The sequence below is a fragment of the Vitis riparia genome, chromosome 13 (genome assembly GCF_004353265.1).
Source record: "Vitis riparia cultivar Riparia Gloire de Montpellier isolate 1030 chromosome 13, EGFV_Vit.rip_1.0, whole genome shotgun sequence".
Classification (NCBI taxonomy): Eukaryota; Viridiplantae; Streptophyta; class Magnoliopsida; order Vitales; family Vitaceae; genus Vitis; species Vitis riparia.
Window position 1 is genome coordinate 9,423,567 of NC_048443.1, and position 25,940 is coordinate 9,449,506.

Consider the following 25,940-nt stretch of genomic DNA (forward strand, 5'->3'; position numbering starts at 1 on the left):
TCAAATGACAACCTATGGTTGCCAACTCTTGACTAAAAAATTAAATTTTTTTAGTGGGTCATAAGTATAAGAACACGTTTGCTGCAATTTACTTGTGCATGCTTTCTATTGCACTATAAGATATACTTGCACTGCTCCACTTGGTCAATTTTGCATGTAACCAGTTTGAAATGTTAGTAAACATAAATATATAGTTGAATTTTACGGATATATTAAAAATATAAAAATGTATCAAATTTTTTATAAAAAATTTAACTTAAAATTTTTTAATATATTTATATTCATTTATTTTAAAAATTAAAAACTATTTTTATTAAAACATATTTTATTGCATTTTAAATAAAAAATTGAATCGATTTACATAAAATATTTTATTTCAAATATAATTTTTAAAATTTTGTTATACATTTGTGGTGAAAATTTTTTGTTATTAACATTAATTTATTTAAATAATTAAAATTATTAAAAAATATATTAATAATTTATTTTATCAAATTAATTTTAATTTATAAAATATTAAAAGAACTTCATTAATTTTTTTATATTTTAGTAATTTTTTAATAAATTTATATTTTAAAATAAAAACATTTAAAATTAACTAAAATTAGAAGGAAAAATATAAGAAAAATAAAGTGAAGTGATAGTAATTTTTAAAAATAAGATTAATAAGATAAATATAAAAAATAATTAAAAATAAAATGATAATATAAAATAGAAGGATGATATAAATTTAAAATAAAAGATAAATTAGAAAAAAAAAAAAAACATAGGTAATTTTATTTTTTTTTAAAGGTTGTTTGAAAAAAAAGTGGTAAAAAAAATTGTTAATTTTTTGGAAAACCGCCATCCCCATGCAGGCGTCTGCTGATTTTTTTCAGCAAATTTTTGGGATTTTCCTAGCGATATTTCATCCATATTACCGATTTTTTTTTTTTTTTGGTGATTTTTCACCCAATAATCGATAACCGATTTCGTTTTGACCACCTTCGATATCAGATATTTATCAACAAAATTTTTTAAATTTTTTTATTTTTCAAACCTTGCATGCAACCATATGTTATAGGAAGAATGATCAAAATTTTATATTCTATTGTATACATTACAATACTTTCCAAAATGCATATGAGCTATGCAAGGTAAACATAACATTATTCCAAAGATAAAGGTTGACTGTTCACTATGATCCTTGAATTGTGGGATCAGATTGACTCTCTCAATAGTAATCTTCATACTCACCAGAGGTGGACGTGGTGCTATTCGCCTTCTCTGCCAAGCAAAAAAACTTTATATAAGAGGTTAGAGCATCAAGCCCATGGCATTCCCAATCGGAAGAGCTGGGGTTTCACTGCGACTATCCTCTCATTCCACTTGCTCCCAGTTCCAGGTTCGTTTTCTCCTTTCTTTCATTCCACTTCATTCAACACCATCATGGCATGATTTCCTTCTTGGGGGTTTATCCTCAGTTTTTTTATTCATCAGAGAAAACTAATGATTCAATTCACTGAAGGGTCGTGGCACCACTTCGTTCTTTGGTTTCCTTTTGGGTTTCTGTTCATTTTGACTATTTCCAATGTTTGATTCAGCAGAGAATATAAAAACTGATTATTGCTTTCATTTTACTCTCATGGCGTGATTTCTTTATTGGGTTTCATTCTGAAGTTTCTGATTCAGTAGATGATGCTAATAATTTAATTCCTTTCAATATCAGAGACCTGCTCAGGCTGAACTTGTCATGGATGGACGTGATTGGGAGACTCATCTTTCTCGTGAATCTCGCCTCAGGATTGTCAACAGTATGTGAGTGTTTTATTTCAATTACCAAATGTAAATGTTTTGGGGATCTTGGGAAATTTCTACTGTTGGAATTTAACAGTGTAATTGTTGATGGAAACTTCGATTCATAGGAGTTGATGATGCCACCGTATCTGTATGTATGCATTCGATTCATATGATAGGGCAATTTATATGACAATGCTAGCATGATGATTTGGTATTCCACAAGGTTCTCAAGTTGTTAAGTTTTTAAGCTGTTAGGATTTGGATCCATAACGTATATTATGTACGCATATGGACCATACCCGTTGTGAGACTCACAAACCACAATAGTGACAAAGAAATCACACATTTGTAATCATGTATGATCACACACCTTTCAAATTGCAATAGTGATAGACAAATGTATATCATGATTGAAAACCCCCCAAAAACATGTTCTCGTACCCACCTTGGGAGTGATAGACAAACAATAGTAGTGACAAACAAATCACACATTTTTATCACGCATGTGTGACCCTATACCTAGGATCAACAAATCACGCATGTGCTATTGCATGGCCCTATACTTGCCATGAGAGCCATAAACCATAGTAGTAGCAAACAAATTACACATTTGTGATCATGTATGATCACACTCCTCCCAAATCATAGTAGTGGTAGATAAATCATACATCTGTGATCACATGTAATTAGACAAATAAATAAATGGGGAGTGACCTAAACTCGAGACCTCTTATTAACCTAAAATTGGATAATGTGTTAAGTTACCAATTTTTCTAAAAGTTTAAGGTATTAGGAATTGGACCTTATATCATATTCTAACAGAGACAATATTAGTCTAGGTTAGGCTATTCCTTGGTGGTCTAAGAATATTCGAAGCCTTTGGCCGCCTTACTAGTTTCTCCCCTTGGTAAGGAATAAGTATAGAGACCAAAGAACTTGCTTTAATCCTAGATCTAATTGGAATCTAAGCTGGAACTCCATGAGTTGGTTGGGGGAATACAATTGAAGTTCATTGATTCTTGTATTTGGGAGTTCATCCCAAGCAACAGTAAGTTCTTATGAGCATGTTAGGTACATTAAAAATCAATACATGAGGGAGTTCAAATAGGATCATTGAAAAATAGGAAGGAGAAAAAGGGTATTAGAACGTGCAGGAAATTTCAAGAAGCAACCTTTTGCCCTTGACTTGTTTAAAGGGAGGGGTGCAAGCATGGAGCCCTATGAGTTAACTAGCTTTTTGATTGTCTTGCTCTCAAACCCCCTCTTTTTATGGGATGATAGTTCTCTTCCTTTCCTTAATAATAATATTCTGTTTACTCTAAATTCCTGTTTCATGCAATATTGTTTTCTGGTTGGAAATTTATGTGACATGCAATGTTGGTTTCCTATTTAAGAGTTTTAGTGTTCAAAAGTTTTCAATGATTTCATGACAATAACCCATTACAATTTAACATTTTTTATGTCTAGATCGAATACGTTGAGGAGACATCTTCCTGTTTCTGGACCAGAGGTACTACGTCAGCTATGGAAAATAGCTGAAAGGTTTGAGGAAAAGATTTATTCTGCTGCCACAAGTGAGGTATATCTATCATGCTAGTATTTACTCACATTCCTCATGATCTATGAGCATTTTTTGTATCTATCATTTTTTATTTTTAAATTCTTAGTATAAAAGAGCAAAGTGCAAAACTCTATTATCTTATCTTAGTTTGTCATTAATTATTTGATGAAATGATATATTTTTCATCTTTATTTCTAATTCAGTCTGATTACCTCCGGAAAATATCTTTGAAAATGCTGGCAATAAAGGCTGCTATGAAAGAATCCCATAGATCCAGGTAACGACATGAAAGAGCAATGTGTTTTTATGAAATGCAACAATCGAAATTTTGCTTCTATGAAATGCAACAATGGAAAATTTTCTTTTATGGAATGCAACGATAGAAATTTTGCTTTTATGAAATGCCACAATAGAAATTTTGCTAACATATCAATATATCATGTTGCAAAACTCCCCCTAAACATGTTCCCGTAGCCACCTTGGGAGTGATAGACAAACAATAGTAGTGACAAACAAATCACACATTTTTATCAATTATGTGTAGCCCTATACCCATGATCGACAAATCACACATTTGCTATTGCACACATGTGGCCCTATACTTGCCATCAGAGACATAAGCCATAGTAGTAGCAAACACAATACACATTTGTGATCGTGTATGATCACACTCCTCCCAAATCATAGTAGTGGTAGATAAATCATACATTTGCAATCACATGTAATTAGACAAATAAATAAATGGGAGAGTGACCTAAACTCAAGACCTCTAATTAACCTAAATCTGATAATGTGTTAAGTTACCAATTTTTCTAAAAGTTTAAGCTATTAGGAATTGGACCCTATATCATGTTCTAACAAAAACAATATTAGTCTAGGTTAGGCTAGTCTAGTTAGGTGGTCTAAAAATATTCTAGGTCTCTGGCCACCTTACCAGTTTCTCTTTTTGGTAAGGAATAAGTATAGTGACCAAAGAACTTGCTTTAATCCAAGATCTAATGGGAATGTAAGTTGGAAGTCCATGAGTTGGTTGGGGGAATACAATTGAATTTCATTGATTCAACATTGATTCTTGTATTTGGGAGTTCATCCCAGGCAAGAGTAAGTTCTTGTGAGTATGTTAGGCACATTAAAAATCAATACATGTGGGAGTTCAAATAGGATCATTAAAAAACAGGAAGGAGAAAAAGGCTATTAGAATGTGCAGTAAATTTCAAGAGGCAACCATTTGTGTTTGACTTGTTTCAAGGGAGGGGTTCAAGCATGGAACCCTATAATTTAATCAGCTTTCTGATTGTCTTACTCTATTATGGGATCATAGTCCCCTTCCTTAATAATAATATTCTGTTTACTCTAAATTCTTGTTTCATGCAATATTGATTTCCTATTTTAGAGTTTTTTGGTGTTTTAAACTTTCCAATGATTGCATGACAATAACCCATTACAATTTAACCTTTTTTATGTCTAGCATGGACATGTTGAAGAGACATCTTCCTGTTTCTGGACCAGAGGAATTGTGTGAGGTAAGGAAAATTACTGAAAAGTTTGAGGAAAAGATTTATTCTGCTGCCACAAGCGAGGTATATTCATCATACTAGTATTTACTCAACCATTCCTCATGACCTATGAACATTTTTTGTACCCATCGTTTTTTGTTTTTTATTTTTTAATTCTTAGTGTAAAAGATTAAAGTGCAAAACTTGATATTATCTTACCTTAGTTTGTCATTAACTATCTGATGAAATGATATATTTTTGTATCTTTATTTCTAATTCAGTCTGATTACCTCCGGAAAATACCTCTGAAAGTGCTGGCAATGGAGACAAAATGTTTTAATCCTGTAACCAATTCTCTGCCATTCAACTCTTTTGCTCACAGATCCAGGTAACAACAATGAAGGAGGAATGTGTTTATATGAAATGCCACAATCGAAATTTTGCTAACACATCAATATATTCTTCTTCTATTTTGTTGTTACGCTTGACACACATTACATTTATTTTGTGCACACATGTCTTGTATGTGTACACACCTGCATGTAATTCTTTTTTCTGTTACCATGATTACACTTTCCTCTTGATAGGCAATAAAACGTTCATAGCTGAGCTTAATTTATGCAGGACAATATCTATTGGATTGGGTATGGAAGCAGCTTGCTGCTGCTTCTTTTTCCCCCTTTCCTTTGTGTTGGGACGGTAGTGTTGTGGAAATGTTGTATGCAATTGATTGATTGAAGCAATGGTCTATGAGCTGAGCTCCTAAAAGTGCAAAGATGGGGTGGGTGTGGGAGTAGTTTGCTGCTTCTTCTTTTTCCCTTTTCCTTTGGATTGGGTTAGGGGGTAGGGATAGGGTTGTGTGTCAGCATATTGATTTGTATCATGCAGCACCAAGGCCACATTGAATGACACTTTGCACCTATGAGTGACTATTCAACAAGGCAAGCTGATGGACCAAGGTTTGATAAGAGATCATGTCAAGGCTTGGTGGCAGCTTAAGTGGGCGGTAGACAACATGTGGGCTAGCTAGCATGTGGGACAACTCAACTTAGCCAAAATTCAAGTGTAGGGTTTTAGGTGGCAGGTATTTCCCTTCAAAGAGGAGGTCTTGAGACTGGTTTCCATGTGGAATTATAATTTTTTTACATTTTTTATTTTTTATATAGAAAATTCATTATTCCTATTCAAGCGCAGTGTTTTGGAAACGGTTTAGAGTGTTCTTTATGGAGAGGCTAGCTGTCTCAGAGGTAGTGAAGATGGCTTGAGCTACACCACATCAAGAGCATGATGTAGTGGCTTTAGACATAAGCAAGGGGTGATGGTAACCCTTGCTAAGCATGTACACATTGACATGATACCATGGGGTGTGGTGCAACCCATGGGCACAATGACATGGGCGTGGTTGTGACACACAAATGAGCTTGGTTCCTTCCAGTTGGAGTAATCAACATGATTGGTAGACACATGGGCCAATATAAAAACACGAGCCATGTGCTAAGAGAAGTCTTAGTGTCAAGGCAACATATCATGCATGTGGGCCAAGAGGGGGCTTGGCACACATGAGCTGACTAGAGATAAGCAACGAGCTTGATGATGCATAGGGCTACTTAGACACATGAGTGGGCTTGACTACACATGAACTGCCTAGACACATGGGTGGGTTCAACAATAAGCATGAGTTGATACTAAGCATGGCACAAAGCTATGGGAGTTGTGGGCTTAGAGTGATAATATTTATGTAAGAAGTATGTCATTACAAATGGTATCATAACCAATCCTTTACTCGATATGAGAGTTTGAGTGAGTATTTAGTTGGCCTCAAATCCCGTAAAACATGATGATCAAGGACATTGTACTTGCATAGAGATGATTGTGAGATCTCACATAAATTGTTTAGGTGCCCACATTTTTAAGAATCTAAGAGTGATCTACTAGATAACATGAGTGTTTTCAGGTAACCTCATCCACTTTCCTTCATTTTAGTTTTGATTAAATTTCTTTCCACAAGGCTTGGTGTTGAGAAAGAAATGTTGGGTTTTCAATTTGGGATCTTAAGATGCATGAGAAATGGTATCTTTCTTCTAATGTTCCACAAATTTGGGATGCTAATTCTTCTCTTCCTTCTCCCTCCATCCCCAACCAAGATTGGAATATTTCCCAAATTCTAAAACTCTAATTTTATCAAAACTATCCTTTACCTCAACTCTTCAAAGTTCTTAGTTGAATTTCGAATCAACTTGATTGCTAATTGTTGGAGGAAAGCTCAAATTTTGGTTGTAATGTGATTACTTATGCATGAGATAGGTGTACAAGGTGTTTATCATGGTGTCTCATTATTTGCTTGACTGTTATATTTTGCAGAATCTGAGACTGGAAAATGGAGTTGGCTGGAAGTTGCTGCTATCATCGATCTTTCGTAGGTTACTATGATTTGGAGACTTGGAAATGTAGAATGTAAGTAATAATTTGGTCTATGCATCATATGGAATGTTAGATTTGCAGTTGGAAGCTGATATGGAATGTTGCAGTTTTTACTAATCATATTTTGAATCTTGAATAATTTTCTTCAACAATACTAAATAAAGCTGGAAATCAAAGGGAATAGCATTTGAATAATCAAATCCTAGCTTTAACAAGGATTGAAAAGGAAATGGAACACAAAGTGCTTGAAAATTTTCAGTAAACACTAAAGAGAGTGTTTGGGGTGTGATTCAAAAATAGTTTTTTGTTTTTAAAAACAATAGTGTGCTTTTAAAAATTCATAATACTATTTGATTTTGAAAAACAAAGTGAAATGGAGAACAAATAAAAATTATTTCCACTTATTTTTAAAAACAAAAGCAAAATATGGAAAAATAAATAAATAAATAACCCATAAAAAGTAAATAAAATTGAATATGATATATTTTTTTCCTTCTCTATGACCCAATATCGAAAATCTTTAAAGAATCTTCAAAACGATCTTTGTGTTTTTCTGAATTTCCTTTAACCTCTTTAAAAATTTCATTAAGCTAACAAATTCCAAACTAAACTATATTTGATACATAAATTTATTAATTTTTAAAAGAATTTGAATCTTAAAATTCAATTTAATTAGTAATGGAATGTTAAAAAACTCAATAACATTAGAAAGTCATATTAAAATTCATTTTGAATGACTCAATTAGTTTCTTCTTTGTATATGATCATAGTTTGTAAATTTTTTCACTAGACAAATAAATTCTAAATTAAATAGACTTAATACATTGAATTCATTAAGAGACTAAGATTATAAATTTATGAACAAAAATTGATTGATATAAAACAACTCTATTGTTGCTCTTCTATGTAGAACCATTTTTTTTTCACTTAACAAATAAACTCTAGTCAGTACTTAATGCATTGAATTCATTAACTAGTCTAATAATTTTAAAAAATAATTTAAAACTCAAATAGTAATCCAATTAATAAAAATATAAAAAAATATATGGATAGAAATTGGTCTATAATAACTTTATTATTTTTTTATACACATAATTATACTTTTATAAATTTTCTCACTTAAGAAATGAACTTCAAACCATATGACACTTTATATTGAATTATTAATGAATTTAATAATTTTAAAAAATAATTTAAAACTTAAAAAAAAAATAATTCAACTAATGGAAGATTAAATCAAAGCATTCTAAAATACATTGTCCTTGATTGAGTACTACATGCACAATGATTGAATGTCATATGTGTGCATATAGTATTCCATTACATAATGAAAAGCTTGACTCATTTATATATTAAAAAAGTTAAATTTTATTTTATTTTAGATTCATTTTAAATAAAATATTATTAACAAAACTATTTTTAATTTATTATTATTATTTAGATTCATTTTATTATTTTTCTTAGATTGATCATTCTTGAAGCATCTTCAAATTCTTTCAATTGTAGAGTTGAGATGAAGATCATGAAGTGTTGCCCCAAGGTTTTTTAGAACTTATTTTGATGATAATAATAAAAAAAAAAAGGTAAATAAAGATTGCTATTTAATCATTTTCTTGTAACGTTGAGTAACTTAAATACTGCAAGATTTGAAGAAGACTTGTACAAAAGATGGACTTAAAAGCAAGAGAAAACCTAAGGCCATGTTTGGTATATGAGAATGAAAAATGAAAATGAATATTTTGTTTTTATTTTCACCTCTCTTTAAATAGGATTGAATTTGATGATTTCATTTCTTGTGAATATAAGATTGGAATAATTATTTAGTCCCATTCATATTAAATAACAACAGAAATAAGAAATAATAAATAAATAAATTGATAATAATATCCATACATATAATTTAAAGTAATTTTTTATTTTCAATAAAAAAATTTGAGAGTTTTTTTTTCTGCCAAAAAATGAAAGCTTGTTTGACCATGATTTAAAAACAATTTTCTATTTTTAAAAACAAAAATTATTTTAAAAATTTATGGTACTTTATAGTTATTCTCTTAAAATAATTTTAAAAGAATAAAGTGAAATAGAAAATAGTTTTTAGATAACATGTAGAAGTTGTTACTAATTTTTGAAAACAAGGAAATATAGAGAAATAAGAAAAATAAAATAAAAATGAAAAGCACAAAAAGTAAATAAAGTAGAACAAAATATATTTCTTCTTTTATTCTTTCTTTAGTACCAAACACCAATACGAAAAATCTTTAAATATAATCTTCCTTTGAATTATATATGTTTTTATGAATTTCTTTTAACTTTTTAAAAATTTTTAAACAAGTAGATTTCAGATCAAACAACACTTAATACAAAAATTATTAATTTTTAAAAATGATTTGAACTCAAAAACTGATCAAATTAACGCTAGAAAGTCACAAACCTTAATTCATTTTGAATAACCTTGCTATTTTTTTTTCTTTTGCATAATCATGATTTTGTAAAATTTTTCACTAGATAAATAAACTTTAAATTAAACATAACCTAATGCATCGAATTCACTAATGAGTCAAGTAATTTAAAAAAAAAAATCCAAGTAGTGACCTGATAAATATCTAATATTTATGGACAAATATTAGTTTGGAATGACTCTATTTTTTTTTTCTTTTGCATTAAACCAGTTATTTTTTTTTCTTAATTTTTCACTAGAGAAATGATCAGTTTCAAATCAAGCAAGTCTTTATATTGAATTTATTAATGAGTTTAATAATTTATAAATTCATTTAAAATAAAATAATATTAACAATTATTAAATTTAAATTTTTAGTTTTTATTTTTAAAAAAATAAATCAATGATGCATTTATGAGGATGTTAATATCCATATTTTCATAATATTTATAAAAAATATGTAATTTATGATTTTATTATAACATTAGTATTTATATTTCATTAAAAACTATTTGTTTTTTAATTTATTTGTAATTACAAAATCACTTTTTTTAAGAAGATTTGAGTTAAATTTAGTTTATATTATGTAAATTGAATTTTAATTTTTTTATAAAATTAAAATATAAAAAAATATTTAAAAAAAAATTTATCGAAACAAGTTTTTTATTTTTTATTTTTATTTTTTGAAAAGTGTTTTTAAAAACAACTTGCATCACAAGAATTAGAATATTTCCTATATATCAATTGAAATCCCACTATTTGAAATCATTTTTTATTTGAAAAGTGTTATTCAAACATGAGAATGAATGAGAAAAGAAATGAGATGTTCATTCCCACTCTTATTCTCAGTTATCAAATATTACCTTAAAATTTTGTACATTTGGTTTTCTTGTAAAGTTTTAAAAAACTTAGGTCTATTTGGTGACTATTTTTAACAATAATCCTGAAAAATAGTTTTTAAGAACAGTTTTTGGAAATTATTCCCTAATGTTTTATAAAACAAAGTTTATTTGAAAACCTAAAAAGTTTTTAACCTATTTTTAATATTTTTAAATATATTTTAAAAATTATTTATATATTTATTATTATTTTTAATCATTTTACATATTTGTATAATTATTTTTTAAAACAACCCTAAAAAAATAACAGAAAACAACTAAAATATATTATCTAAAAATACCATATTTTCTATTCTTAAAAATAGAAAATAGAAAGCAATTTTTATTTGTCAAGCATGTTTTCTTTTTTTTTTTTGTTTGGAAAATAGAAAACTATTTTCAAACTGCTTTAAGAGATGTGCGTGTAATTATATCATAATTTTACATGATATCTTTTGTATAAAGTTTTGCAAATGAAAAATGACAAAACCTTTTGTTATGCAAAGAAGTATGAAAACACATTAAAAATCGGAAAGAGAATATAATGGAACAAAAATTAGATGAAAATTATCTTAAAATAGGGATACAATATAAAACATGAAAATATGATTAAAAAAAAAAGCAAGTTTGGATGAAATTTAAGATAAATAATAAAATAAATAAATTAAAAGTAATAACATAAAAATAATAGAATCTCCAAAACTATAATTATAATAGAATATTTTTATTTTAAATTAATTCGATAATTTAAATTAATGATTTTTAAAAAGAGAGAGAAAGTAATAATTGGTGGGAAAATGAGTTGATGGGGCAGGAGTGATTGAATTTGAAGCGATCGCTGAAGGGGCATTTTTGTCCAAAATGGGTCATTTTTTAGGCTGTTAAAAGTGGAAGATTAGTTTTGCAATTTCTTGGGATTCTCCCTTTTATTAACTAACGGTAATCGGTTATCCCTTTTATTAACTAACGGTAACGGTCGACGCGGTGCTATTGGCAGTTTCGTTTTCCCGCCAACCAAAAAACTTTATATGGCCCGGAGCATCAACGCCATGGATATACTGCGTTGGTGCTCTGTTCTCTCATCAGAAAAGCTAGGGTTTCACTGCAACTGTTCTCTCATCCCCCTCACTCCCAGTCCCAGGTTCCTTCTTAATTTCTCTTTTTTTTTCTCATTTCACTTCATTCAATACCATGCACTGATGTTCTTTCTCTATTTTGATTCAATGGAGAAAGCTGATTATTCCATTCGTTTCTTTCTTGGGTTTCTTTTTTAGTTTTGATTCAGTAGTGAAATTGATGGCAACTCATTCCAATATCATCGTCTGATTTTCCTTCTTCGTCTATTTATTTATTTTAATGACTAGGTAAAGAACTGATTATTCAATTCACTTGAGTACCATGGCGTCATTTTCCTTTTTGGGTATCATTTTCAATTTTTGATTCAGTAGAGAAGGCCGATGATTCAATTCATTTCGATTCAGGGCATGCTTTTTCTTTTTTGGATTGTGCTTTCCATTTTTGATTCGTTAGGGAGAACCGACTATTTCTATTCATTTTAATATAAGAGCGTAGCATTCTTTCTAGGGTTTCATTTTCCATTTTTGATACAGAAGAGAAAACTAATAATTCACTTGATTTCAATATCATCGCCTGGTTTTCTTTCTTGGCTTTCACTTTGAAGTTTCTGATTCAGTAGATGAAACTAATAATTTAATTCCTTTCAATATCATGGAGCGGTTTTCTTTCTTGGTTTTTATTTTTCATTTTTGATTGATCAGAGGAAATGGATGATTCAGTTCTTTTGAATACCACTACGTGATTCTTTGATTTGGTAGAGAAGCTTCTTGAATTAAATTCACTCTATCGTGGCATGATTTTCATTCTTTCTCAGGTTTTTTTTTTTTTTTATTGAGTACAGAAAACTGATAAGTTTTTCTTCTTCTTTTTTCCTTTTTTTTTTTAATTTTCTTTGCTTTGGAATTGGGAATGGAAAGACATGAATAATCAGAGACCTGCTCAGGCTGAACCTGTCATGGATATTTCTCCTGATTCACGCCAGCTGATGGTCAACAAAATGTGAGTGTTTTATTTCAATTACCAAGTGTAAATGCTTTGGGGATCTTGGGAAGTTTCTATTGTTGGAATTTAACAGTATAAACGTTTTTCAATACGAATTCTTGAGATTGGTTAGGGTTTGAAACTACTAGGTTCAAAGATACATGATTCATTAATCTTTCAATTCCAAGTGGTTATTTGTTTTTAAGATGATAAAGAGATACTGTCAAATTTTCTTTCAGAAAGGTTACTGGGAAAGCAGCTAAAATTTGTTTCAGCTCTTATTAAAATCAATGTTTTTGCCTTGTATTTGGATGCATGAGCAATTTCATCTTTGAGTGTCTTTATACTTTGCAGTTTCACATTTTCATGCCTTATATTTTGTTGACGTGTGTTGCACTTTCAATTTTAACTGATGTAGGTGATGTCAGTTAGAAGTTTATGGGCACGGAATATTAAAAATGTACCATAATAATGCCAAATAAAGAGGAGAGCTTGTGGCAAGAAAATGAGGATGCCTATATGTTAGCCTTGCTCTATGTAATTACACATATATATAAATTATTAAATCATTTGAATGATTTTTGACAGAAGAAAGAGTGATAGAGGGGAAAATTTAGAAAGAGAGGAAACAACTTATCCATTGTAATTGTTGATAGAAACTTCGACTCATAGGAGTTGATTATGCCACCATATCTAAATGTATGCATTTGATTTTTAACTTTGTGTGCATGTCACTGATATGCATTTAATGTCCGTACCTGGGTCTTAATGAGACCATTCAGGTGCTTGTAGAACAGTGCTCTTTTTTTATAGAATGCTACATTCAACTTTGAAGGTGATCTAAAACACATGTACAAATGATCATGAATAACCTAGTTGTATGATAGAGCTATTCATATGGCAATGCTAGCATGATGATTTAGAATTCCACAAGGTTCTTAAGTCGTTAAGTTTAAGCTGTTAGGATTTGGATCCTCAATGTGTATCATGCTCTAACATCTCTTTCATGTGTTGCCATACTATGATCACACACATATGGACCATACTCAGACTCACAAACCACAATAGTGACAAAGAAATCAAACGTTTGTGATCATGTATGATCACACACCTCTCAAATTGCAATAGTGATAGACAAATGTATATCATGTTGCAAAACCCCCAAAAACATGTTCTCGTACCCACCTTGGGAGCGACAAACAAACTATAGTAGTAGTGATAGACAAATCACACATTTTTATCACACATGTGTGGCCCTATATCCATGATCGACAAATCACACATTTTCTATTGCGCACATGTGATCCTATACTTGCCATGAGAGGCATAAACCGTAGTAGTAGCAAACAAATTACATATTTATGATCGTGTATGATCACACTCTTCCCAAATCATAGTAGTGGTAGGTAAATCATACATTTGTGATCACACATGATTAGACAACTAAATAAATAGGGGAGTAGTTTAAACTCAAGACCTCTAACTAACCTAAATTCTAATACTATTACCAATTTTCCTAAAAGTTTAGGCTATCAAGAATTGAACCATATTCTATATCATATTCTAACAAAAAACAATATTAGTCTAGGTTAGGCTAGTTTGCTTATGTGGTATAAAAATATTCTTGGCCTCCGGTGTCTAAACCAGTTTCTCCCATTGGTAAGAAATAAGTATAGTGACCAAAGAACTTGCTTTAATCCTAGGTCTAATTGGAATTTAAGATGGAACTCCATGAGCTGGTTGGGGGAATACAATTGAATTTCATTGATTGACCATTGATTCTTGTATTTGGGCGCTCAAGCCAGGCAAGACTAAGCTCAACTAAGTTCTTGTGAGCATGTTAGGCACATTAAAAATCAATACATGAGGGAGTTCAAATAGGATCATTAAAACATAGGAAGGAGAAAAATGGAGTAAAATTGCAAGAGACAACCTTTTATGTTTGACTTTTTTAAAGGAAGGGATGCAAGCATAGAACCCTATAAATTAACCAGCTTTCTTATTACTCTCGAACCCCTGCTTATTATGGGCTCATAGTCCCTTCCTTTCCTTAATAAAAATACTCTATTTTCTCTAAATTCCTGTTTCATGCAATATTGTTTTCTGGTTGGAAATTTATGTGACATGGTCAGTGCACAGATAGCATGTTTCTTATTTAAGAGTCTTTTGGTGTTTAAAACTTTTCAAATGATTGCTCGACAATGACACATTACAATCTAATGTTTTTTATGTCTAGCATGGACAAGTTGAAGAGACATGTTCCTGTTTCTAGACCAGTGGAACTGCATGAGCTAAGGAAAGTTGCTGAAAGGTTTGAAAACAAGATTTATTCTGCTTCAAGATGGCAGGTATATCCATCATGCTAGTATTTACTCAACCATACCTCACGACCTATGACCATTTTTTGTATCTATCCTTTTTTATTTTTTAATTCTTAGTATAAAAGATCATAGTGCGAACCATGATATTATCTTATCATAGTTTGTCATTAATTATGTGATGAAATGATGTATTTTTTATTTTTATTTCTAATTCAGCTTGAGTATATACGGAAACTATCTTTGAAGATGCTGGAATTGGAGACAAAATCTTTTAATGCTGCAATCAATTCTCTGCCATCCACCCCTGCTGCTCGCAGCCGAGAATCCCTCAGATCCAGGTAACAACATGAAGGAGCAATGTGTTTTTATGAAATGCAACAATTGAAAATTTTCTTCTATGAAATTCAACAATTGAAATTTTTCTTCTATGAAATTCAACAGCAAAAATTTTGCTTTCATGAAATGCCACAATAGAAGTTCTGCTAACAAATCAATACATTCTTCTTCCACTTTGTAGTTACACTTGACATATATTACATTTATTGTGTGCACACATGAATATAATTCTTTTTTCTATTACCATGATTACACTTTCCTCATGATAGGCAATTAAACATTTGTGGCTGAGCTTAATTTATGAAGGACAATTTGTATCGGATTGGGTATAGAAGCAGCTTGCTGCTGCTTTGGTTTCCCCCTTCCTTTGGGTTGTTGGGGGTTGGGTTATGAAAAGAAGTATGGAATTGATTGAAGCAATGGTCTATAAGCTGAGCTCCTGAAAGCACAAAGGATGGGTGGGTATGGGATTAGCTTTCTACACCTTTCTTATTTTTATTATTTGTATCTTAGTCTATTAGCCAAAATGAGAGCCGTAGAATAGAGAAATAACTTGATAAGTGCCCCAAAACCACAATAGGAGATATTTTAAATTTATTTAAAATTATCTTATGAGATAATTAGTGTGGTGTTCATCAAGCTCTTTAAAATTTCAGTTCCAAAACACCATCCTTTATCGCATAAGCTCTATAACCAGGAATTACTCTCCTTCACTCAAATGTTTTCAGTAGCTGTGAGTAAAAAGAATTGTTTGAGGGAGACAGTCTCTTTTTCCATCAAGAGATTTTTAGACAATTGAAATATAGCATATGCTCGATAGCATCACTATTTCGGCATTAGTATTACGAGGAAAAGCAACACATTCAATTTAGCATTCTGGTTCAATCTATCATGTTTATTTTATGGTCATTTAATTTTTTTTTTAAATGTCTTAACATAATCATGCTACTCATGTTTAAATTCTTGACATGTGGGAAAACTAATCCCAAGAATTATTCTAATTTTTTTCCCCAATAAATACTCATATTTTATTTGTCCATTACTTTAACATTCGTTTCATATTCCTAAGAACTCAAATACTACCTCATAAGAGTATTTTCAGGTAACTTCATCCATTTTCGATATTTTAGTTCTGATTGGTTTGGTGTTGAGAAAGAAATCTTGCATTTTCAATTTGGGATCTTAAGAAGCATAAAAAATGGTATCTTTCTTCAGATTTCTTCTAAAATTTGACAGATTTGGGAGGTTAATTCTCTTCCTTCTCCCTCCCACCCCCAACCAAGATTGGAATATTCCCCAAATTCTAAAACTCTAATTTTATCACAACTATCCTTTTTGTTGACCCTCCAAAGCTCTGAGCTAAATTTCAAATTAAGTTGAAATCATGTCGTAATTTTGGTATTTCATTGATCGCTGGTTGTTGGAGGAAGGTTGAAATTTTGGTTGTAATGTAATTGTTTATGTATGAGATAGGTGTTTACTATGGAAATCTGCCATCTCTCATTATTTGCTTAACCATTATATTTTGCAGACTCTGAGGCTGGAAAATGGAGTTGGTTGGAAGTTGCTGCTTCATAGGTCTACTATGATTTGGAAATTTGCAAATGTAGAATCTAAGTAACAACTCGGTCTACGCATGATGTGATTTCTGGATAAAATGTTGATATGATGTTTGAATTTCAAATCTTTTGTATTGGAATGTTAGATATGTAGTTGGAAGGTGATATGGAATGTTACAGTTTTGACTAATCAATCCAGAACCTGGATAGGAAATATTTTGAATCTTAGAATAATGTTCTTCAAACAGTACTAAATAAAACTGAAATTAAAAGGGAATAGCATTGAAAATTCAAATCCTAGCTTTAACAATGATTCAAAAGGAAATGGATATGTATTTTTTACAGGTTTATTTCAAGTATGAGATTAGAATGCCTTCCCTTTATAATATGAAATAGGATAAAATAAAAGTAAAGTGATTGGTAACTTTTTATTTTTTTTACATTATTTCATATTTTGCAGATATATTATTACAATTAAGGTTATAATATTAGCATAAACTTTAACTCTAATGTATCTTGGTTTGTCCCAAGCTTACCAATTTTGATAAACCATTTCGAGCAAAGGAAATAATGTATCTTAAAGACTTCATTTTAACAATAGAATCACATTGTTAGTAGACACTTTGAATTCTCTTTTTAGTATTGAATTATGAACTTAACTTTTATATATTGAACAATAGTTGGTAGTGCTTCTACTTGGATTTTATATATTATAATAATAGTTATAAGATTGTCGTGGTTTCAAAGTTATTTAGTTATGTTTGTGTGGACCTCATATTTTCACACGAAGCATTCTCACTCGATGGTGTGACTCGCTTTTTTATTTATTGGTGAAATTTTTGATTTTTTGAAAAAGATTTAGAGTCGTCACTTATTTTTGTTTTATTTTTAAGGGAAAACAAACCTAAGTGTGACTTCTTATTTGGAAAAAACAGTCTATGGAAAATTAAAATGGTCAGGTTACCTATTAGTAAGGTACGATGGTAAGCCGTACCACCCCTCTAAGTCCCTAAAAATGGGTATCTACTAAATAAGGTGAAGCAAGTGTAGCAATTGGTAAGGAAATTAAATAATACCAAAATGAGCATAAATCAAATAATAAAACGAATCATGCATAAAAATAAGCAAAGTGGGAGTGAGATTGTACCTTGATAGCGGGAGATAAAGCGCTATTATGAAACAAGGTTAGTGCACAATGATAAGTGTAAAACATCTCATACAAAATTAATCAAAATCAAATAATATCAATCATGCAATTCACTTGAATTATTTTCGAAAGAAATGTAATGAATGTTGGGCCCCCACCAAAGCCCGATTTATTTTGCATGAATTAATCCCACAAATTCCATTATTTTGAAATTATGAAAATTGTCTTCATGTTTATTTAAGATAAAGAGAAATAAAAGATTATTTAAAAATCAAATAAAAATTTTGAAAGTGTTTACCTGAAGGGAAAAGTAGCAAGCTTATTAAAAACAAGATTTTTTGTCCTAAAACCCTAATAAAGGATGAAAAGTTATAGAATTAAAAAATATTTGAAAACTATAGTGAAATTAAAATTATTTGAAAGAAAATTAGAGCTTTGAAATTTATTTGAAAATTGAAGTCTCGAAAATTGAATTTAAAAAAATTGGGATTTTGAAAAAGAAAATTGAAAATGGGAGTTAAAAAATTAAATTTAAGAATTGAAATTTTGGAAATTAAATTTGAAAGAAATTGGAATTTTGAAAATTAATTGAGAATTGGAATCATGAAAATCAAATTTAAAAATTAGAATTTTGAAGAATTATTTGAGAACGAAAATTTTAAAAATTAAAGTTTTGAAAATTAAACTTAAAAAATGGAGTTTTGAAAATTAAATTGAGAATTTGAGTTTTTTTTTAAAAAAAAACTAAAAATAAAATTAAGAATTGGAATTTTAAAAAATTATTTGAGAATGTAATTTTAAAAAATAAAATAATAATACTAATAATAATAATTAAATAAATAAGTTTGGAAATTTGAAAATTATTTGGAAATTGAAAGTTTTAAAAAATTAAATTTCAAAAAATTGGAGTTTTGGAAATTATTTGAAAATGGAATTTAAAAATAAAAATATAATAATAATAATAACAATAATAATATTAATGGTAATTAAATAAATAGATTTAAAAATTGGAATTTTGGAAAATTATTTGAAAATTGGAGTTTTGAAAATTATTTAAAATTTGAAGTTTTGAAAATTATTTGAAAATTGAAAGTTTTAAAAAATAAATTTGAAAATTGAATTTATGATAATTTAATTTTGAAATGTGAGGATGAATAACAAAAAGAATGAGATGTTTGGGCAAGGATGAAAATATCGGTAATCACGGATATATCGGTAATTTGATTTTACGGATATATCGGATATATCGGAGATATTTTTGGATATATCGGAGATATATCGGTGGATATTATTGGTAGGCTTAAAATTGTTAAAAACTCATGGAAATGCAAGAAAAACCTCATAATAATATAATTAGAAGTATAATAGACATTTTAAAGTTATTTTATTGAAAATTTTGATATATGTATAACATGATTTATCATATTTGATAATAATATCGTATACATCGATAAAAATATGAATTTTATAAGTGTACATTTATTATTAAATTACACCTAATATTATGATATTTGATTATAATATGTCTAATTTTAAAATATATATTAGTATTAAAATATGATCCATTTAATTCAATTGTATTAAACAATATAAAATGAATAATGATATATATATATAATTTTTTAATATTTAATTAATTATTAATGATATTAAAAACATTATGAAGAAAATTATATAATTTTTATATTTTTGGTAATTAATTAAAAGACTTTGCATTTAATTATAAAATAATTATAATTAATTTGCTCTTTAAATTATTCTTATATTTTCTTTATATAATTAATTTAAGTATATATATAGTTGTTGCATAATATATATCAAAAGAGGGCTTAGCCCAGGTGGTAAGTGGGTGAACCCCAAACCTTTTGGTTTGGGGTTCAAATCCCCTCGGCAGCACAAATGGGAGAGGTCTTGTAGCTACTGTATCGGCGTTGACCGACACTGTAGCGGAGTTGACCCGCGTTGACCGCGCGATAAATCGGCGATTTATCGTGTGTCGGCGATATATCGCCGATTCTGGGCGATTTTGGGCGATTTTTCGCCCGGCCGACTTATCTCCTTGCCGTGTCGTGTCGCCGCCCGCCGACACGCGATATATCGGCGATATTTCGCCGATTTTTTCCGATTTTTTCCTCCTTGTGTTTGGGAGAGATAGTTTTATAGTAAAAAAAAAAAAAAACTTGCTAAACCCATGGGCAATGGTGGTCAAAACGACCAACACAGTTATTACATATAAAGCAATGAGAGCATGTTGGTGGGCTAGCATGCATGTTTGGCACTATTTGACCTTAACTCCCATCCCATTGACCATGACATCTTTTGTGGGAGGTTTATCATAATATATACTTGCATCTAGACCAAATATAAGTCTTCCACCACAGAAGAATCTATTGTTGCCTTTCCAGATTTGATAAACCTCAAATTCATTCATTCCATCATCAACCCAGGAATACAAAGAATAAAATTAAGAAAATAAAATGATAGTAATATGAAATCAAATGAGTAAACAAATAAAATAAAAAATAAATAAATAAAAGGCATGGTGAATCTTAACAAACAAGCAGATTAGAACTGATTATTCATCATAATTATCTTATTTAGTGTGTCTTCCATGTTGAGATGGCAATGCGTTGTCAGTGCGTAGGTTATAATCAAATGATGGAGCTAATGAAGAGGATGACGGGCACTGATCCGAAGTTGTAGGTGAATTGGTAGAAGTGGAGACTATCTTGCAATGATAAATGAGATGCGGAAAACGAAGACGGATTGCAAATATGGGAAACTAGATGTTGAGGACAAACTAGTGCATAGGGTGAATTGGTTCTCATATTATCCAGATGGTATGGCGCATGTTGTAGAAAACTGATGAGTCTAGCGTACTAGAGATGAAGATGTTGGTGGTGGTGATCTTGGGGTTGAGTTTGGTCTGGTTCAAAGTGCCATGGCTGGACGGCTAAAAAAAAGGTCCCTCCCATGCATGTGTCCATGCATGTAGCTCTCAGCACTTGAAGAAGTTGGCCCCTCCCACTTCTCCAAGATGTCGCCAACTTTCCCAGGGTGATATGAAAATAGTGCTCTAAAAATAACAAAAAAAAACTAGACCAAAATAAGGGTCTACAATTTGGTTTCGGAAAATTTGAGGGCAAATACAACGGAAAAGTAGAAGGAAAGAAAAAGTGAAAATAAAATTAAAAAATAGATTAAAACTTAATAAATTATTTTTATTTGCTACTTCAAACTTTATTTATTTATTTTAACACATCGATATAATGATTAAATAATTTTTAAATGCATAAGTTTCTAACTAGTTTTAATTATATTTTATTTTCTTTAGTATTTTTAATAGGGCAACCAGACATGAGAAAATTATTTTTCCTTAGGCTATGTTTGGCTCCCAAAAAATATTAAGGAAAGAAAAAAAATGTTAAGGAAAATGATTTTTCCATATTTGGTTGTTCTATGAAAAATAAAAAAGAAAATCAAATATAATAAAAATTAGTTAAAAACTTATGTATTTTACAGTTATTTTATTTTTATATCGATGAGTGAAAATGAGTAAAATGTTAAATTTCATCATAAAAAATTTGTAATTGTATATTTTGTTTTTGTAGTTTTAGCAATGTTATTTCTTTCCACCATTTTTTTTTTTTTTTGTGAAATTTTATTCAAATGAATCTATATTTAAAAATCTAATTTAAAATTATAATCTATTATAAAACAAAGTGGAAAATGAAGAAGAAAACAAGAAAGAAATAATAGAATGCACGAAGAGAAATTGAATTGATTTTCATTAGGAGTCTTTCCCTTTTATAGGGAGTTACAAAAAGATAAACATCATTACGAATGATCATCCATAAGTTCCAACAATGCTACAAATTCCCATATTTTATAACACTCCCCTTGGATAATCATAAGAATATAGTAACTACTTCGTTAAAAACCTTGCCAGTAAAACCCAGTGGGACAAAACCTGAACGAAGGAAAAAAGAGAGAGCAATATATCCATATTAGTATTATCTCCCTCATATAGACATGATTATGATTTCTTCAATATTTCAATTGGTAGATCTCTTAATTTTCGCATTCCAATGTCATACTTTAAATTTTTCAATGTGGTCGAAGGTAAAGCCTTTGTGAATAAATCTGCTAGATTATTGCATGATTGAATTTGTTGAACATCAATCTCACATTTCTCATGGAGCTTGTGAGTATAGAAAAATTTAAGGGAGATATGCTTAGTTATATCACCTTTTATGAATCCTCATTTAATTTGTGCAATACAAGCAACATTATCTTCATGTAACTTAGTTGCACTGCCTCTAATAAAAGGTAGTCCACATGTTTCTTGAATATGTTGAATCATTGACCTTAGTCATACACATTCACAAGTTGCTTCATGAATTGTAAGAATTTCTGAATGATTTGAAGATGTGACTCTTGACTGATCTCTAAGATATTGTTGTACTATCATAATTAAAAATATATCCGATTTGAGGTCGAGTTTCATGAGAATCTTAAAAATATTCTACACCTGCATATCCAATCAATTGTGATTTTGATTTTTTTTGAAAAATATAAGTTCATGTCACTTGTTCTACGAAAGTATCACAATATATGTTTAATCTCATTTCCATACCTTCTAGTTGGGGCAGAACTGTATCTTGCTAGCAAGTTGATAGAAAATGCTATATCTAGTCTATTACAATTTGCAAGATACATTAGTGCATCTATTGCACTAAGATATGGTACTTTTTAACCAAACAATTCTTCATTTTCTTGTTTAGGATAAAATAGATCTTTGTTCACTTCAAGTGAACGAACAACCATGAGGGAATTGAGTGGATGTGATTTTTCCATATAAAATCATTTTAATACTTTCTCTATATATGTCGATTGATGGACTAATATGCCATTTGAATAATGCTCGATCTACAGGCCCAGACAATATCTTGTTTTCCACAAATATTTCATTTCATATTCCTTCTTTAAATAATTGGTTGTTTTTTGTGAGCTCTTCAGGAGTCCCTATAAGGTTCAAATCATCCACATGTACTGCAATTATTGTAAGCCCAGTTTCCGATTTCTTAATAAAAACGCATGGGTAAATTGGATTATTCACATGTCTTTCTTTTAACAAATACTCACTCAAATGATTATACCACATGCCTCCGGATTGCTTTAATCCATATAGAGATCTTTGTAGTTTGATTGGGTACATGTTTCAAGGTTTTGGATTAGTTGCTTCAGGCAATTTGAATCATTAAGGGAGTTTCATATATATGTCAGTATGTATAGACCCATATAAATAGGCTATAACAACATTCATGAGACGCATATCTAGTCCTTCAAAGACTGCTAAACTTATCAAGTATCGAAATGTGATTGTGTCCATTACAGGGGAATAAGTTTCCTCATAGTCTATATTAGGTCTTTGAGAAAAACCTTGAGCAACAAGTCGTGCTTTATATCTTATGATTTCATCATTCACATTTTGTTTTCTCATAAAGACCCATTTATATCCAACAAACTTTATGTTTCCAGGTGTTTGAATTATTGGTCCAAATACCTCTCATTTTGTTAACGAGTTTAGCTCTATTTGGATTGTTTCTTTCCATTTTGGCCAATCATTCTTTTTTTCAACATTCATCCACAATTTGTGGTTCTTGATCTTCATCACTTCTCATGATGTCTACAACCACTTGGAATGCAAATATAATCTCTATGATAATGTCACTATGGTACGGTGTTTCTACAATGTGCCTCATTGAGATCTCTTCAATTCTAGATATCGATATTTGATCAATTTGTGCCTCTTCATGGACTAACTATTTATCAAGTTGGGTTTCATCATTTGACCATTTCACATTTGTGAACTTTTCAAGAGTACCAACCTTTTCATATGTTATTCCTTTTCTTTTTATAAGAACTGAATCCTTTGAGCCAATAAGTCTACCACACTTCAAGCGTGTCCTAGATTCTCTTTTTATGACATTCTCCAATTGTCCTTCAGGGACATCAATATGTGTCAAGGTATTCACATCCATAACATGTGACTTTGTTACTGTCTTTATATCTGTAAAAGCATTAAGAGGTAACTAATTTGAAAGTCCTTACAAATGAATATAATCCTTTGAACTTCTAGTTCACATTGCCTTGTACAGGGATAAAAATAAGACAAGGAGGGTACATACCATGTAATGTCTCGTCATTCTTATGGAATTGACTTGCATTCCCCTAATGGTGGGAAAATCATCTCTTTAAACTAGAAATTTGCATAACATCTAATAATATCCTTCAAAGGTTCAAACATACTAATCACTAGTTGAAGAAACTTCTGGTTCTTTAATGAATATCCATTTGACATTTCAAGGAGTTGATGCATCATTGTTCACCCCGGGGGAACAAGTTGGTCTTCTCAAATTCTTCTAGATTTGCTAGAATGTCAAGTATCATTCATATGAATTCATGTGCCACTAGTGACATAGTATGAGCTCATCTGGAGCTTTCAATCAAGTTTTCATAAATTCATATATGTAGTAATGGCATCAATCAACTAGTGACATAGTATGAGCTCTTTAAGAGCTTTCAATCAAGTTTTTATAAGTTGATATGGTAATGACATCAATTATTACATATTGTACAATTAATGAGACAAACATCTTAGAAAATACTTATTAAGTAATCAATATTATGTGTAAATAAAACATAAACATGTATTAGCAAATATGATATGTACTATATTACATAAAAAGACACAACATAAGAAAGTAAAGATCTTACATGAGAATAAACATTTTTTCATCACCAATCAATCAGTAAATTTTATTAGTAGGATTTTTAAAGAAAGTTATAATAATCTAGGTTAGATATGTTAACCTTCTATTTACTAATATTTTTCTTCTAATTTTGGTAGAAGTCGATGAAATGTTTGATCGTATGACTAGTATGCATCAACAATCATTTCTTATTCAACTATGGTAGGTTTATTCTACAAACCTAACTTTTTTTTTTTTTTTTCATTTCACCACTTCCAGTGGTAGGGTATGAATTTCTTCTTAGGAAAATAATGACCCTTATGGATTAAGAAGTTATTGTATACTAGATTTTATTGTATACTAGATTTAGATCATATCTTATTCTATGATCGTATTCCCAATTGGTTACAGGGAACAATTCCATTCCGATTAGAAAATATTGGTGGTTGTTAATGAAAAATTCACTATTCTCAATTACATCAACTTACAGTGAACTTAAAGAAGGATAGTAGTCTTTTAGTGGGTATACTTTCTTTTTATTATTCTAAAGAACTAAAGGGTTATCATATTTTAATGACATAGAAATTACCTACAACAACAAACTAAATAGAAAACTAAAAATATTTAAATAAATTTATAAATGTGAAACATGATGACTATTTTAAAAATGGATTATGAAAATTATAGATCTAGATATTTAAGCCTCCATATCGAATAGTAAGAATACTAATGATACATTCAAATCCAAAACATAGAAAATTAAGGATTTCAATAATTGAATTTTTTAAAAAAAGAAGAATTCATATTTCATAACTTCAAGCTATAAAATTCTTGTAGCTTTAGGTTATAAGTGAAACAACAATGCTTATATCATAATACTTACAATAATCTCTATTTATGTATAACATATATTTTGCTTTATATATATGACTTCAGATCATAAATTTTCTATATGGCTTCTAGCCATGAAAGATTATAAAATTAATTATTCAATATAGATCTTAGTTGTGAGAAATTATATAATATTAACCTTTTTTTTTTGTATAGCGTTTAGCTATAATAACATATAAAATAATAATCTCTATAGTTTTCATTCATAGGAAATACCTATTTTCTTTCATAGAACTTCAACCTATCAAAATATTTTACACATTTTTTTTTCAAGATATAAAATATATACAAAAAAATTTCC

General features: G+C 29.7%; 2 protein-coding genes across 5 annotated transcripts in view; both read left to right on the forward strand.

Annotated features, from left to right (window-relative positions):
- Window positions 1-17,036, forward strand: part of LOC117927559 (mediator of RNA polymerase II transcription subunit 15a-like) — a 44,727-nt gene extending 27,691 nt beyond the window's left edge. The window contains exons 1-5 of one of the 3 annotated variants that reach the window (XM_034847125.1): window positions 11,642-11,713; window positions 12,567-12,648; window positions 14,867-14,978; window positions 15,168-15,289; window positions 16,819-17,036. In XM_034847125.1, coding sequence (XP_034703016.1) covers window positions 12,569-12,648; window positions 14,867-14,978; window positions 15,168-15,289; window positions 16,819-16,825 — 321 coding nt within the window. In that variant the 5' untranslated portion in view covers window positions 11,642-11,713; window positions 12,567-12,568 and the 3' untranslated portion in view covers window positions 16,826-17,036. Of the gene's footprint in view, window positions 1-11,641; window positions 11,714-12,399; window positions 12,464-12,566; window positions 12,649-14,866; window positions 14,979-15,167; window positions 15,290-16,818 lie in introns of those variants that run through there. The other 2 variants (XM_034847126.1, XM_034847124.1) reach the window with 2 other exon arrangements.
- On the forward strand, window positions 1,286-7,377 carry LOC117927556 (mediator of RNA polymerase II transcription subunit 15a-like). Of its 2 annotated transcripts, none has more exons than XM_034847110.1 (7): window positions 1,286-1,384; window positions 1,709-1,797; window positions 3,247-3,358; window positions 3,544-3,617; window positions 4,809-4,920; window positions 5,118-5,224; window positions 7,198-7,377. In XM_034847110.1, exons 1-7 carry the CDS (start codon window positions 1,313-1,315, stop codon window positions 7,202-7,204), a joined length of 573 nt encoding a protein of 190 aa, XP_034703001.1. In that variant the 5' UTR covers window positions 1,286-1,312; the 3' UTR covers window positions 7,205-7,377. The 2 variants fall into 2 exon arrangements, with proteins under 2 accessions (XP_034703001.1, XP_034703002.1); XM_034847111.1 differs by having other exon boundaries at window positions 4,809-4,863.
- Window positions 17,037-25,940: the final 8,904 nt, after the last annotated feature.